At 38.7% G+C, this 17,196-nt stretch overlaps 1 protein-coding gene and 1 pseudogene across 1 annotated transcript; one reads left to right on the top strand and one right to left on the bottom strand.

The window, feature by feature from the left end:
- Positions 1–4,768: 4,768 nt before the first annotated feature.
- LOC134377010 (prohibitin-2-like) lies at positions 4,769–5,655 on the bottom strand (annotated as a pseudogene).
- A 1,470-nt stretch (positions 5,656–7,125) lies between these two features.
- Positions 7,126–8,346, top strand: LOC134375057 (upstream-binding factor 1-like protein 1). Its single transcript, XM_063093195.1, has one exon. The coding sequence runs from the start codon at positions 7,132–7,134 to the stop codon at positions 8,344–8,346; it is 1,215 nt and encodes a 404-aa protein (XP_062949265.1). The 5' UTR covers positions 7,126–7,131.
- The last annotated feature ends 8,850 nt before the right edge of the window (positions 8,347–17,196 follow it).

Below are 17,196 nucleotides of genomic sequence, written 5' to 3'. Positions count from 1 at the left end.
ACCAATTTGAATTTGATCAAATTGATTTCAACAAAATTATGTGCTTTTTGTTGGAACCAACCCAAATGCCCATCATCAGATGAGTGGATACGGAAAATGTGGTACATCTACACAATGGAATACTACTCAGCTATAAAAACGAATGAAATACTGCCATTTGCAACCACATGGATGGACCTCGAGAGAATTATATTAAGTGAAACAAGTCAGGCACAGAAAGAGAAATACCACATGTTCTCACTTATTGGTGGGAGCTAAAAATTAATATATAAATTCACACACACACACACACACACAAAAACCGGGGGGGGGGGAGAAGATAAAACAACCACAATTATTTGAAGTTGATACGACAAGCAAACAGAAAGGACATTGTTGGGGGGGGGAGGGAGAAGGGAGGGAGGTTTTGGTGATGGGGAGCAATAATCAGCCAAAATGTATATCGACAAAATAAAATTAAAAAAAAAAATTATGTGCTTTTTTTTTTTTTTTTTTCTCCTACTCACTGCCTATTTCATCTCCCTAAATTTAAAATTAAATCAGCCAGGAGTACCAGATATTTGAGCCCTACTCTTTCACTCTTTTTCTCAAACCACCCACAATAATCACTGGCATGTTAATCTTTGATTCTAAAGACTGTAGACATTGATCAGGAACGAAGGGATTTAAATTGCCATGATGAAATGCAGATGATATAAAATCCTAGATCACAGTGAAGAAAGAGCAGAAATTATGAAAGAAGGGAAGGATGTGTATTCAAATATCATATTAAAATATTGTCAGATATTGAGGCTGGAATGAGAGTACGGGGAAGGATCCCAGAAACTCAGACATGAATTTGTCCTGTGGGTGTATAAAAACCAGTGCCCAGAAAAACCAGCACTAGGGATGGGCGTTTGAAGTGGGTTATTCATGGAGATTAGTAAGAGAGTTAATCCAATCAATGGTGAAGGTATATCCTTCCGCTCTTCAGGTATTGACTGGATACTCCAAAAACCTAATCAGGGTGAGCCTTTAGGTAGCCTAACATAAAAGAGTTCTAAATGCAAGGTTTGTTCTCTTCAGAGGCCCTTGAATTTGGTTGAACTGTGGAAACCTGAGAAAGTTACAGCTGCCGTCCAGACAGCCCAGAGTACGTAGAACTCCTGTCAATTGGGTAGATTTTCTTGCAAGCACTGATCAGAACAATTATACATCGTTCAGGCGAGTACAGAGTTCTGAGAAGAAGAATTCATGTGTCTTTCCCTTAATTTTTTTTAACCAAACTGTCAGAAGCCTAGTTAATAAAAATCATGTAATTGTTTTCAGTTTACTCTTGAGCTATAGAATTTTGGTCTCTATCATTGTTTTGAAATTAATGATTTTTTTCCCCTTTATTTTATGTTCCTCGTATATACAAATTGTGAAATTCTGGAGGGGAAGGCCTAGCTATCTGTGGTTTTATTTTTGGCATGGGGCCTAAAATTAATTGTAAAATATTGTAGAATGTGAAAGGTGCTCTCATTTAGAACTTCAAGCTTCATTCTTGGTCTTTAAAGTGCCCAGTAACAATCCAGAAATTATTGATAGATGTGGAAAGGTGGCATTGCGGACCACACTTATGTACCAGAATTGCAAGGATTTTCTGCTGAATGATTCCTACACTGGTCTAGAAGTAGTAATCCTGATAACCTACTGTCATTTATTTTAAAAACACAATATATTAGACTTCCAAATGTGGATGACCTTTGAAAAGTACGTCTGACATGATTGTGGAGTATGTTGATCTGTTCTCAACAATGGTTACCCTTTACATTAAGGTTATTTAAATGCAAGAGTATTGGAAAAAAGGTTGTGTTCTAACCAAGATTGATGCAATACTAATCAGTTATTTTGTACCAGGGTAGATGTTGTGAGGTTTTTAAATAAAATAAAATAAAATATTGAAAGTGACTAGTTTGGGGCTGACCAGTTAGTTTAGTTGATTAGAGAGTGGTGTTGATAACACGAGGGCCCAGATTTCAATCCCTGTACTGCTCTGTCACCGTAATAAAATAATAATAATAATAATAATAATAATAATAATAATAATAATAATAATAAAAAGTAACTCATTTTGCTCACTAATTTTGGTGAATGGTTTTTGTTTTTTTTTTAAATTTTGGGGGTGTCTAATTTTAGACTGTCTGTGTATAGTCATTTTTCTCACATTCTGCCCACAGGTAATAAGAAGAGTATGTCTATGTATAAGTGCAGAAGACAAAATGCATGAAACACAGAGAACTGCTTCCTCCTGTCATCTCACACAGCACCTGCATATTTCTCCACAATGGTGATTTTTGGTTGATATTTTATTTGTTGGTGTATGTGAGCTTCTGATGAGAGAGAGATTATTTTCTTCATCTTCACATGCCTGACAAAACAGTCCCAATTATACTGTATATAATTCTAAATAATATACTTGTTCTGATATTTCTTAATACAGAAAACTGTTTATTGACTTTAAAAGGAGTGAGGAATTTAGTTATTTAACTCCTTAAACTCGCACGCGCGCACACACACACACACACACACACACACACACACAGACACACACACACACACAGACACACACACACTGTTTTCATTTCTCTTATTTTCCCAAAACACTTACATCATGAGTTTTGGTTTAATTATTCTATCAATTATTGTTTCTCTGTAAAATGAAATCACAGCTAAGCCATAAGATGTACTGTTATTATATTTCTTTTTTATTAATTTTTCCAATTTTCGCTAAACCTGCCACCTCATCCTCAAACTCTCTGTACTAAAAATCTCTTCTCAGGATTTACATGCCCACCAGCTGATCCCTCCTGTTCATCTAGAGGTTGTTTTTTCCCTTTCAGGTTTGTGAGTGGAAACAGCTTCCCCCTATTTTTAGACTTGAGAGCCTTACCTTGATGGTTCTTCTAACCTTGGTGACAGCATTATTAGTAGTCCCTTCATTACATTATCTTGAACCACCTGAGTCTGTTTTCTGATTTTTTCTAACTCATAATTTTACAATCTCCTGTTGTTAATCAAATTTCTCACTTTTGTATTTCTAATATTATTTTGAAGTTTTTATTTTTGTTATGGTATTTTTAATTTACAAAATCTATTTTGCTCTCTGAATGTTCTTTTAAACAGTCTTCTGTTATTATTATTATTATTTTTAAACTATTCTACTACTTTGGAAAATTATATAAATTCTTAGATTTTCTATTTTCATCATCTCTGTAATAGAATAATAGTAGTAAACCCACTTCATGGAATTGTGAGGAGAAAAATGAGATAGTAATTGTAAAACACTTGTGTATCATTTACATAGGGCTGCAATAATGAATTATCACAAATTGAGGAGCCTACAAGAGTAATTTATTCTTTCACAGTTCTGAAGGCCGGAAGTTGAAAAGCAAGGGTTAGCAGGGTTGGTTCCCTCTGGAGGCTCTGAGGGAAACTCCAGCCAGTGCCTCTCTCCTGCTTCAGGTGGCTGCTGCCAACCTGTGCCTTTCATTGTCTTGTGGCAGCATAACTCCACTGTGCCTCTGTTTCCACATGGTCTTCTCTGTGCCTTTGTCTCAAACCTTCCTCTTCTTTCTCTTATAAGAACACTAGGTATTGGATATAGGTCCCATTAAATCAAGAATGATTTCATCTGGAAATCATCAAGTTAATTACATCTGCAAAAACCCTATTTCTAAAAGGTCACATTCTCAGGTATCAGGGTTGGAACTTAGACATACACTTTAGGGAGACACTAGTCAACTGAGGAAAATTTGGAAAAATGCCTGGCTCGTAAAAGAGCCACATAACAACAACATAACTCTATTTTCATTTCCATTGCTCTATACACATCATCATAACTTTTAGAATTGGAAAAATAGCAATTCTTCTTTTTTAGATTCATATTTCAAATATTATGCATCTGTTTTCCAAAGTCAATTTATATAATTTACCTTTTTTTTGAGTTAGAATACATCTTATATTTATTTATTTATTATTTTTGGTAATCCTCGCTTAAAAATACTGCTGTGGGAGGTTTATGACAATTTCTTTTATCTAAATTATTTGAAAGTAAGTTGTGACCATAAATACAATGTATGGAATTATTTATTCATTCCTTTTTCTACTTTTTTATATGAATGTTACTTTTACTTATTACTGTCTTTCTGTTCTGTTAGTTTGTTTTTACTTTTTGTTTTCTGACATTGATGAAATAGGACTTTTTCTGATATTTGAAATTAATAAGTCAATAATTTTTAGTTTACTTTCATTTTGATCCTCCACTCTTGATTTATTTCAATTTTTTTTGCAAGACTTAATTATTTTTATTTATGTCTTCATTCATTAAGAAGAATTTTCCAAAAACATTTTTTACATTATGGGCTATGACTTATCCCCTATTCTATCTCAGATACGAACTTTAATTATTCTTTTAATCTTTTAGAATGTTTTTTTAAGTAATAAAAAATTACTAATTCCTGGGATGGTGGTTATCGCTTCCCAACCTTGCAGGAGAGAACAACACTGAAGGAAATCACTGAGAGATCACACACTGTCCCAACATCCCCTGCCACTACAGAAGGAGGAAAGTCATTCCCCTGAAAAAGAGTTGCTCTCCAGTCTTCCTTAATCCAAGAGGAGTTGAGAGGAGGAGTACACAGGGGACCATCACATGATAATGGGGCCATGGTGGGTGTATGCTGGACCCTTAGCTGGCTCTTCAAACAGTGGAGAAGAAACAGATCCACATCTTGTCTGGGGGTGGAGTTCTGGTTGCCAGGCTCATTTCTTACCCTTGATGAGGCTGTCACCTCCCCAGGTGAAACTTTCATCTTGTGAGTTCAGCATGACCTTGTCAGCAGTGAGATAGGTGTGATTCTGTGATGTGGCGATCGTCTTGGAGATGTTCTGGGCTGTCTGGATCTTAAGAAGATCGATGTAGCCAGTGTTCTTGCTCAGTGCTTCTCCAAGCATTTTGGCGGCCTCAGCCTCTCCCTCGGCCTGCACGATCTTCTGCTGCTGTTCTTGCTTTGCTTTTTCTACAAAGAACTGGGCCCACCGGGCCTCCTGCTGGGCCACGTGTTTGGCTTCTACAACAGCTGTGTACTCTCGGCTAAAGCCTAGCTCGGTGATGGCTACATCATCCAGGATAAGGCTGAAGTCCTTGGCCCTCTCGGTCAGCTCCCATAGGATCAACAGGGATACCTGGGCACGTTGGGTGATCAGCTGTGAGGCATTGAACTTGGCCACCACACTCTTGAGCATTTCATTGACAATGGACAGCAACGCTCGCTCCTGGTAGTCTAGCCCTGAGCGCTGGTACATGCGGGGAAGCTCCTGGACATTGAGCCCAGACAGCACTTGCAGAGAGATGTTCACCATCTGCAGGTCTTTGGAGCCTGTAGGGGAGGAGATTTTCCTGGGTCTGGCCCGAATGTCCTAGATAATGGGGTACTAGAACCAGGAAATCCTAAAGTGAAGGCCCTCGGCCAGGATGGTGTCCTGCTGCAAGCACCAATCCGATTAAAGATGGCTCTGTGCCCGCCTTTCGTGGTGAACACGGATCCGCGGTCACTACAGACCGCGGCGCCTGCCCATGCCCCGGGACCCGGCGGGCAGCCGTCCCTATAAGTCCTTCACGTTCTGGGCCATGTCTGATCCTGAGGCGGCCGCACAGCGCCAGAGGTCAGGAGCAGGGTGTCGGCCCGCCTCTGCACCACTCCAGGTTAGGGATCTCACATTTCACACGAGGGTTCGCCCAGTGGTGCTCGCGGGAGCTCTTTTAGAATATTTTAATCTATTATTTTCAGACACATGTATTAGTTATGTGATATTATTGTAATTAGGATCTTCAATCTTCCAGTAAATTTTTAGACGGCGTTCAAAACCTTTTAGACTCACTGAGAATTAAAAATAGTTCTCAAATCATCTTCTCTGATATTAAGAAGCTCATTCTCAGAAATTCCCCTTTCTTTTGAAGTCTGAAGTTTTCTTTGCCATCTCGTGCATTCTTTTTCTGAAGGTGCATGTTATATTTCTCTTGCTCCTGTGTCATTCACAAAATATATGGTATTATCTAATGTTTTATGCACTGTATTTGCATGCAAATTGGCATATGTGAGCCTTAGCTTAGAATAGGATATTCTGAAAAGACTATTAAAAGGGTCATGAGAATTTGGGAAGTGATCTGAGAAATATGCACAGAGATGTTACACTAGAAGAAAAATTTGATTAGAAAATAATAGCCAACAGATCTGTCCTGTGTTCAAGTTCTTGTAAGTGCCAAGCATATGGGAGGGATTTTCTAGAGGAGGTAAAACTTCTCCTAAGACTTAAATGTGAGGAAGAATTAACCAGGTAGAATTGGAAACCTTTTATAATACTCATTAATTTTTTTCTAGAAAGGAGAAGCAGTATGGTTCACCAGAAAGCATTCATTCCAAAAAACTTTATCAATCAGTCATTTACTACAGATTTATGTGCCACCCATAAAGAGACCACAGGTGATGCATGTGGTGAGGAGATCATTAACTTGTCTCATTCTAGTTCCAGCTCCTCATTTGCAACTTTAGTTGTGGGTATCTGGTTTGCAATTAGCAAGTGGCCATTATCAGGGCACTACGAAGTGAATATTCTTTCCCTTTTAGTCATTATGTTTTCATTTTAATGTTTTGCTCTCAGTCTCCAGGGCTTTACTGTTATCTGAAGTTTCTTGAGTGAGTGGCCTGGTGTTTGACTTCTTCAGTTCGCTTGAAGATAGGCTCTGGTGAAATTTGGCAAAAGGCAGACTGGAGTAGGGGGTTTTGGTGCATATTTTCAACATTTCAAATGTAGCATATGAAAGGAAAATATAAATTTCTATTTAGAAGTAGGCGATTCTTCATTTACTGTATATTGTTAATGGTAAATTAATGACAGAATGAGTATATTACAAGTGGGGTGTAATTTTTCTCATTCATACCATAAAAAGTGAATAACTTTTTTTCTCTTTCTCCTCAGAAACATAGAATCACACATACTGCAGAAATTCCAGAAATAAATCATCTGCCGAATCTTGAGAGTGAAGTTTGAGCTCCTGCTGAGATATCAGAAGGACTAGGACTTAATAAGCAACCCGAAGACCGAGAAATGGTACTGCCCAGAGGACAAGACTGCTGGTCCAATGAAGACATCCTGAGGCTACTGGAATCCATGGAGAATAATCTCCTGTCCAATAACAGTCATTTGTTTAAAACAACCCTATCACATCAAGACTGGGAAAAAGTAGCTTTTAAAGATTTTTCTGGAGAAATGTGTAAGCTCAAGTGGTTAGAGATTTCTGTTAACTTGAAGTTCCATGCTTTGAAAGAATTAGTCCTGGAAGCTAAGGAACACATTAAAAATACCTACAAAAGCAAAAACTGCAAGAAACATCCAGACTTCCCAAAGAAGCCCCTAACTGCATATAACCGCTTTCTCAAGGAGAACTGGCCTCAGTACTCTCAAAGGAACCCTGAGCTGACCAACCGGGAGCTGAACAAGTTGCTGTCTGAGAAGTACAAGGAGCTCCCAAAGCAGATAAAGCAGAAATATGAGGATTTCCAAAAGGGGAAGCAAGAGTTTGAGGAAAAACTGGCTCAGTTCGGAAAAGACCACCCTGATCTAGTTGAGGACTCCAAGAAATCCGGTGTCCCCAAGAGGAGCCATATCAAAACCCAACAGAAGTTTCAGAGAAATGTGAAAGAAGTGAGGTCTCCTCCAGAAACTGATGAATTTTCCAAGAAGATGAAATTCCATGGAGAGCCCAGGAAGCCCCCTATGAATGGATACCACAAGTTTCACCAAGATTCATGGTCGAGTAGGGAGCTGCAACATTTGACCCTGAGAGAGCAGATGGTGGAGATTGGCAGACACTGGCAGCACATCCCACGGGGCCTGAAGGAACATTACAGCAGCCAGGCTGAGGAGCTGCAGAAACAGTACAAAGTGGACCTGGATCTCTGGCTCAAGAGTCTGTCTCCCCAGGAATATGCTGCGTACAAAGAGGCAACCTATTCTAAGTGTAAGAACAGGCCCACGACAGGAGGCCCAAACCCCAAGTTTAGACGAGCAGATCTGCAGTCCTTACCAGCAAAGAGTCTTCAGGAAGGACTTGGAAAGGAGCAGGGACTGGAGGTTCTGGGGACAGAATCAACAGAGAATTTTCAAGTCAATTATCATCCCTCATGGGGATCAGAAGAGAATAAGAAGGAAGACGGGGAAGAGGACGATGGCAGTGGAGATGAAGATGAAGAGGATGAATCTGAGGGCAGTGGCTCCAGCTCATCTTCCTCAGGGGACTCCTCAGATTCAGACTCCACCTGAGCTTTGTTCATACACTAAGGGTTGAACAGGGAACTTTCCAGCAAAAGTTCAGGGCATCCGTGTTAAGGGGAGAGAACTCTTCTGCTCTTTTTTACTTCCTTGCTTCATTCCTTCCCTCTTCTCTTCCTCAGTATAACATAGGACAAGGTGGGAAGAAGGCAACTTGGAGCAATACTCTCTATATTGGGTCCATAAACCTGGGAGGTGAGAACCTACGTGGAGAATGAATACAACTATGAGTCAGTTGCCCCCCGCCCCATCCCTCCAATACCACCCCTGGAGGAACTTTATGCAGTTAAGGCTCTCAGAATAAACAAAGAGATGCTTGGGCTGTGGGGGACACCCTGGATTAGACTGAATATTCCTGAAGTGAGAAATTTTAGTTTGCTCATTTTTATCCTGCCAGAGGTGGTAGGGGTCACCCATGAGTCTGTGACCCATCCCTTCTTTGTGGACTGTCCCTCAGGGCTCTGCACTAAATCCAGAGTGGGAAGTATTTGATTAGAGGTAAGGTAGGTGCCTTAAGAAAATTGTCATACCCCTGATATCTCTCTCTCCACTTCTTGAAGTCAGTAGTCGGCCATTCCCACACCTGGAAGTGGGCAGAGTCATAGAAGCAGCAATACTTTTATATGTATGTTTTAGTGCTCAATGAGACAGTTCTTACTAATCAAAAAAATGTAAAGTAAAAAACCCAAAAAAACCTTACATATAACGTTTAAGTGAGGTTCTGCATAGGAGCAATGCATCATGGCTTTAGGCACTGGTTCTAAGTGAAGTTTGCATTTATTCTGGGCAGAAGCTCCAAATCCTTCCTGCTTCTACAGATGTAAATAAATGTCCTCTTTAGCATTCAGGATAAACAGAGAGATACATAGAAATGTACAGATGTAGATAGATAGTACAATATTCTGTTACAGTATCTGGTCTGTCTGAATTCATGCACCAGTATCATTGATTTAGTTATTTTGGTTTTCCTGTATGTTTGAAAATCTACTGAAGGCTACTGCATTCTCATGAGACTTTTCTGTCTGAAAATGCCTAGCTATTGTTATATTTTTTTCTCAAGAATATTAGCATTACATGAGTAGTTGTATCCTTTTGATATGAACACCATTAAGGATTGAGTGTTTATTTTGCTCCTACATATTTTATTGAGCTATGATTTATAGGAGTTTTCCTAGGTAAACAATAAGTTTTGGAAAATAATAGCAATATTCACAATTTTTATACCTCTATTTCTTTCTCTTTCTAAATGTGTCAAATGGAATATCCAGAACTATGTTAGCTAATAACAGTGATATGTTCGTGTCTTGCTTCTGACTTTGAAGCTGATGCTTTTAGGATTTGTAACCATGGAAATGAGGCTGACATATGCATTTGAAAAAAATTACAGCATATTTAGAAGATGCCTATTTATTTATATTATTAATTGGCTTTAAGAGTCATATTTGTATATTATTTTTTATCAAATCCCTGTTAACATATATCAATGTAATTTTTCCTTTGTATGTTAGTTAGGGTTCTCCAGAGAAACAGAAAGAACACAGAGGAAGAGAGAGAGAGATTTATTATGAACAATTGGCTCACAAAGTTATGGGATTGAGAAGTTCCATAATCTGGTGTCTGCCACCTGGATACCTGAGAAGGTTATTAGTGTAATTTGGTATGAGTCTGAAGGCCTGAGAACTAGCGGACTGATAGTATAAATCTCAGTCCAAGGGCAGGAGAAAATAAGATGAAATGTTCCAGCTGAAGCAGTGAGGCAGGAAAGAAAGAGGCAAACTCTTATCCTCTGCATTTTGTTCTGTATAGGCCCTCAAAAGGTTGTATGATTTACAACTCTGTTGGGGAGGACAATCTACTGAGTCCACCAATTCAAACTGACACATGAAATTAACCATCACACTTAGTTATGTTAATAGAAAGAATAACTGAGCTAAAGAATTACCTAATACTGAGCCCTTGTCACTTTTCAGAAATAAACGTACGTGGCTATGCTGTATTGAAAATATGACTAAAGTTTATGCAATTCCTTCAACCATTCTTATGTCAGATATGTTATACTTGTGCAGCGCTTCTGAATATATTTAGAAAATTTGTTACCCCTAAGTTTTCACATTGCGTAGTCTAGGTTTGCATTGTTCATTTTCCTCCAGACTAATAAGACTTTAGAGGTACAGGAAACAGAACACTATATATTTAAAGTCCAAGGAATTCTCTCACTTTCTTCCCTAGAAAATTGAAAGAAAACGTAGATGGGGGAAAGCAACTAAAGGGGGAAATCAGTCACATTACTGTTCTAGACACACAGAATAAATTGGGTTAATATTTACTCTCTTTAACGTTGCAGAAAATTGGAGAAAAATTGAATGGTAAATATAGAAGGGGTTAACTACATTCTGTAATGTGCATGGTATCATGAAAGACCAGAGCAAGGGTGGGTATTCCTTCTTAACTTGATGCTTGAGCTGAATATTCGAGGAGCTAATATGTCGAAGAGCAGAAATGAGATTTTCAGGTTAATTACTTTACGTATTTTTCACACTCATTAACCAGCTCTCACTCATCAGACTTTCCCTTTTTTTCTTGTATCATAAATTCCTGGTTTTCCAACATGGCCTTCTCAGTTTCCTTTGCTGCTTTCTCTTTCATGAGGATCTGCTTATTCTCATCTTAGTCTATGCTCCTTTCCAGCATGAACTCATTATGTTCTGTGCTTTTATCTATCAATCTTATTAGAGATAATAAGTCCCAAATTGATATAAAGTCCAAATATATCCTCAAAAGTTTGGGTCGCAAAGTGATATCTCATTGACATTTTCATCACAATTTTGCTCTGGAACAACAGTCTAGAAATGTCAGAAATTCAGTATTCATCTTACTTCCAAACATCTTCCTTCCTTCCTTAAACATGCTCTCCTTTGGCATTGATCCCGCCAATCACCCAATTGCTCCTGTCTTTTTTATTTTACATTCATTGATGTTCCCTTGTTTCCTCCCCACCATCCCGATGAAGGTGATCGACCCTCTCAACACACGATCATAAATGTGAGCCCCAAAAGGGATGATATGGGACCTTCCAAGCTCTAGTAAAATTTTAATAAATTTTCTTGATAATTAAGTTTTTATTAGCTTTGCTGGTGGCTAAACACAAAATAAGGAGAGAAGTTACATTAATGAAGGAGAAAATATAATTTAACAATTGACAGTTTAGAAATATTTAACAATTAAGAGAAAAAAATTTAATTTAACATATAAAGGTCTTTGAAAGTTTTATCCTAGCTCTGTGTATATGTGTGTATATATATATATATATATATAAAATTATATCCATATTATGTATTTTATGAATATATATAGAGCAGACTCTTAAATATGTTTCCATGTTTTATTTTGTTACAACAATTTCTTATTAAAGCCTATTTTCAGTTTTTACCTATTAAACAGAAAAGGAACTAATGAACAAGGCAGTTTGGGCTCAAAAAAGGGCTAACATTTTTATTACCTTTAGAGTTTTATAGGCAGTTTCAGTGGTATGTTAAGTGTAAATATATGCTTTTTTTATAGCTTCTGGGGATTTAGCTATTTTTATATGAAGTCTAGTTGGCTGATGTGTTGAATTTATTTGAAAAACATTGTTGCAGGTTATGTCCTTTGTTTCCCTCCATTATATTAAATTTGCAAAACTAGCTTTAAAGACCTGATTCTTTTTACCTCAAGATCTGAAGATATCATAGTCACATTTGCCACTAGGAGGTAGTGAGTCCTGTGGCCCAGACTAGGTAGTGAGATGTACAGATTCAATTGGGGCTCTGCTTATGATTTTAAATAATGCATTTTTAAGTTAACTTTGCATCTACCTACTGTTTTCTAAGTCTTCTCCTCACTCGGTGGGATACAAAGATGAAAGTCTCAATTCTTCACTTGATGACACTCATAGTAAAAGGCAGTGTAACTTGAACAAAAAAACACAAATACTGAAATTGGAAAGATAGCATTAGTTAAAATAATTATCTCTTATGTGTTTTCTTATCTACATATTCATGTATTTAGAATAAAATTACAGCTAGATTTTATATAAATGAAGATTAGACTTAATGGTTATAAGTGTCTAACAACAGATTCACAAAAAATGTGAGGTTGATTTCTATCTCCCTTTTTTTCTCAATTTCATCCATCACCCATATTTCCCCTTTACTTAATATCAAGAAAAGCAACCTTTAGGTGATATATATTATATAACAAGTTGAATTACATTAACACAAATGAAAATACAATTAATGATTTTTTTTTTTTTTTTTTTTTTTTGCAGTCCACATGCCACAAAGACTACAATCTGCTAGAATTTGGTCTCAATTTTGACCTAAACTATCAATTCAAATATTTTTTTTTCAATAGTGCTGTTGTAGTATATATTTGTACATGCTAATGGTGGGAGACCCTCAGCTACAATGTCAATTGATAGAAATGCAGTACATTTTTAAAAATGTAAAAACTTTTCTGAAAGGCCACTAAAGCAGCATTTGTTTTTTGATAAAAATAGTGATCAGTAGAAGAGGTTTTAGAAGTGATGTCCAGACAGAGGGAATAGAATACCCCAAAATTAAAGTAAAGAAGCATGTGATGCCTTTGGAGAAATACTTCTATTATTTATTTGTCCTGGTCCTCTCTTACACATAACTCATAGAAACTGCTAAAAGCATTAAAAACATTGAGATCTGGGTCGGAGGCAATTTTTGTTTATATATTTCTAAAAGTTACACTCGAGAATTCTGGAAAGTAGAAAGGTGCAGTATGTTTTAGAGTACTCCCAAATATATAAATAAAAAGAAAGATAAATTAGAATAACAATCAAAACCCATGAACACTATCTACAACAAAACTGAGTGACAAAGTACCCCCAAACCCCAAAACACAAGCAGGCATAGACAAACTGGGGACAACTACAAGATCCACGAGGTGTGAGAATCCATCCAGGATAAAGCAGAGGGAGAGAACAGAATATTTAGTGGATTTGTGAACCCCAAAATTTAGCAGCAAGGATTCATTGGAAAGTGTGGAAGGCCAAATTATAAACAGCTGCAGAAACTGGGTAGGGTGGGGGTTTGCACAAGGTGTGCAGGGACTGGGACCATATGGTTTTTACAATTCTCATGCAATACTAGCCCAAAAGCCTTTCCAGGATTCAGCTCCACACTGAGGAGAATATACTGAATTAAAATGTGTATTAAGCGAGGCCAGGACAATAAGATCAAAGGAAGAGAAGATCCCCATAACATAAGTGGTGAGAAAAGCAGAACCAGCAGAACACAGAAAGTAAGGGAACGCATTATTGTACACCTTATGAAATCAACAGGCGATCTCTAGAGCCAGGAAAAGCTATCACGGCCAATCCTTAGCTTAGACAGGAAGAATAAATACTTTTTGCTTCATATTTAAGGAGAGTCTGGGGGGAAGAAACTACCTTTCCAAAAACAAAAGACCTTAGTGACTGTTCAGAAAGTGACCTCTAGAATTCCTAGAACTTTAGTGTTGGGGCTTCAGTGAGCCTGCCGCCTGCATCCCCAACCCTGAGAGAAGTGCCTCTGAGGGGTTCTCTCTAGCAAACTGTTCTGCAGATCCACAGCTCCTCAGTCTCATAGCATTCCCCTCACTGGCTCCAGCTCCAACAGCCTGGTCACCTCGAGCTCTTCCTGACGGTCAATTGCTGCAGTGTTTCCTGATCCTCGCCTCAAACCTCCACTCTCTTTGTTTCTCCAAGATTCTAAGAGGTTTTTTTTGTTGTTTGTTTGTTTGTTTTTTGCCTGTCCTTGTTCAATAATACCTTGTCCAATAATTCATTTTATTCATATATGTGTATATGTATGTATCTACCTATACCTATACTTATATGTATCTATGTATCTATGTGTATATACACATGCATATGAGAGAGACAGAGATGTGCACATCTGGAGGGCACAGCCTCCCTAATTATAGGCAGCTGCCACCTCCAGCTCTCACAGGCTGATTCCTTTTCTGCATGACACAATATCAATATGGAAACTACAAGGGGACTTCAGTATCTCATATGTAAATTCAAGTGGAAGTCTTCGGTTTTAGGAAATAAGTCATCCATCCTTGGGAGATGGAGGTTGGGAGTATGCACAAAAAGGGTTGAGGATTGATCTTAACTACTTATTATCAGTGGAGCAGTCGAAGTGAGGGGATATTTGAGGTGGTTGTCTTTCTCTGGTTGGAGTCCTTCCCTTTTTCTGTCATGTTAATAATGGTGGGGAATTTTGGCTACTGGGAACAGTTTCTATATGAAGTGGATAAATCATGAGCACTAAAGGTCTTGGGGATGAGGCGGGAGGAGCTGCAGGGACTGCAAGGAGGGACTGTGATGTCTTCAGGGATGAGACAGTCTCCTTCTGTGTTGTCTACAGCTCCAGGATAAAAAGAGAACTCTTTCTTCACTCTGCACACCTCCAATATATCTATGAAAAGGAGGTGGGTGGGTTAAAAATTAGTGATCTGAAAAGACTGTGTAATTTTCCCAAAGGTCAATTGAACCACCACAGAGACCTACACAAGAAGCTGCAGGACTCCTCCCTATACTCAAGGAGTCTCACTGTCCCCAGTGCCTGTTCTTCCCATTTAATCAGGGAAGTGCAAAGCCGGCAGTGGAGCTCACAGACTCCCTGAAACTTGCCTGGGTGAGAAAACAGCCTGCAGGGTCATGGTCCCTAAATCAGTGCTCCTTCCCCTAATACACAAAGATTTGAACTTGGCTGTAGATTTGGGCCAGGAAGGAACATGAACCACCACCTCCTCCTGTCCCAGGGCACCCAAGAAGGCAGCAGTGCCCAGGAGTCCACAGGGACTGAACCAAATGTTGTCCTTGAGGGCTCTCTGGTGCTAATTCTCCCTAATGACTGGGATATGGGGATGCGATACTGGGGGGTGGGGGACAAGGGGTGTATACATCAGGCTGCTTGGGGGTGCACAAAATGAAAAAGGGGAAAGCAAAGGCCTGTGTAGTGGCCAAGAGGGGAGAGGACCATGGCTCACATCTCAGGAGTTTGGGAGAAAATGAGGGATTAAAAAAAAACAGGAGCCCTAGAGCAAATGAGCTAGAGTGAGGGTGGGAGGAATTTGGGGAATAAAGAGGGGTCTCCAGCATTTCCCACCTCGGGGAGACCTGCACTGGTTCACTGCAACTTTCACAGCCAGAGGCAGTATAGAGGGTTAGAAATTTTAATTCTCATTTGATTTTTAAAATCAGTTTTTTTAGGTAATGCATGTATGGGGCAAAAGCCCCCAGCTAGCTGAGCAACAGCCCTTCTAATCAACTCTAATCACTGTTTAAATATGGGATTGTATACTATGAAGATTTTACAGCTAATAGGTGGTTGACATACTGATTCTGTTAGGAGTTTTTAAAGAATTGCTGTAGGGAAAAATGTGAAAAAATGTTTGCCAAAGGCAAGTTTTTTGTTGGTGTAAACTTTAGAGACAATTGTACTTAAATTTAAATGATATTACTAGTTTCTATTGCTTAAGCTACACTTAGCCATAGATAATTTTTGTCACATTGCCCATGTATTTGTGTCCTTTTGAAATGATTGAATCAACTGAGTTTTCTTGTGAAACTTCCTTGTCTTTACAATAAAAAACAGAAGCTAACTTTGAATCATGTCTGTACCCAGTTTCTCCTTCTAACAGAGGAGTTGCTGAGGTGCAGTCCCTTCGGGCTTCTCAGTGCATTCATATTGCTTTGAGTAATCCTTTTTTGATTATCCATTACACAGTGAGAAGTGTAACAGGTGGGTCCCACCCCAGCCTGCCCAACTGGAGGAGGGGCCTTTCTTGGATGACTATGATGATGATATGTATGGTGAAGATGATGAGGATGATGATGATTGACTTGGAATCCCAAAATGTGCCTGGGATGGATCAAAAGATGTGAATTTAGTAAGGAGCCATACATAGGAGATCATGAGAGGAAACCCGATTGGGCATAACTCAAAAAGAGAATCCAAACCCACTCAGACCTCTGGAGTAGGCTTGCAATCCCAATAGTTGCCTTTATTCAAAATTTCTAAGACTTTTGTAAGAAAGGGCAGTGTGCTTCCTGCCATCCTCATCCCACTCCAGATAGTAAATTTCTCCTATAGTAATTCTACTCCTTAGATTTTACAGAAAAAAGTGCATCACCTTTGGAAGGATTTCCCCTCTTCCTGGTTCCATTGAACCATTGATTCCAGATACTGGGTTGATGATAGACTGCTGGGTTAGTAGATACACATATTAATATGGGAAACTCCTACAAAAACAGCACAGATATAATTTAAAAGAAAATCAATTTATCTTTTTTTTTTTTTGGTGACCGGTAAGGGGATCACAACCCTCCTGCGCTCAGCCAGGGAGCGCACCGGCCATCCCTATATAGGATTCGAACCCGCGGCCGGAGCGCCGCTGCGCTCCCAGCGCTGCACTCTCCTGAGTGAGCCATGGGGTCGGCCCTCAATTTATCTTTGAAAATTCTAAATAGCCAGCTATCTAAAATAAAATCAAAAGCTTTCTGTTAAAACACTCACACATTACAACAAAAAACAACAAATGAACATAAAAGCATAAGAGACAAAGAGTCTAGACTTCTGAACTTGCATACAACTGGCTGCAATGCAGTAAATATCAATCAATCAATCTCAAGAATTTTATATTACGTAACAGGGGAAGCTTAGTTGGAGCCAAGGGGGTTTGCTCTCTCAGCAAGTTTTATCAGGCAGTGTGTCTCTGGCAACTTTTTTGATGCAAGCTCTCAAGCAAAAGGCAGGGAAAGAAAGAAAGATACAATACCCT

This window comes from Cynocephalus volans, chromosome 4 (assembly GCF_027409185.1).
Source record: "Cynocephalus volans isolate mCynVol1 chromosome 4, mCynVol1.pri, whole genome shotgun sequence".
Taxonomy (NCBI): domain Eukaryota; kingdom Metazoa; phylum Chordata; class Mammalia; order Dermoptera; family Cynocephalidae; genus Cynocephalus; species Cynocephalus volans.
The sequence above is the reverse complement of the archived record's forward strand: the minus strand, read 5'-3'. Positions and strand labels throughout refer to the sequence as shown.

Bases quoted from the DNA above. Each gene is read 5' to 3' on its own strand.
- LOC134375057 (XM_063093195.1), top strand. From the start codon at position 7,132: ATGGTACTGCCCAGAGGACAAGACTGCTGGTCCAATGAAGACATCCTG.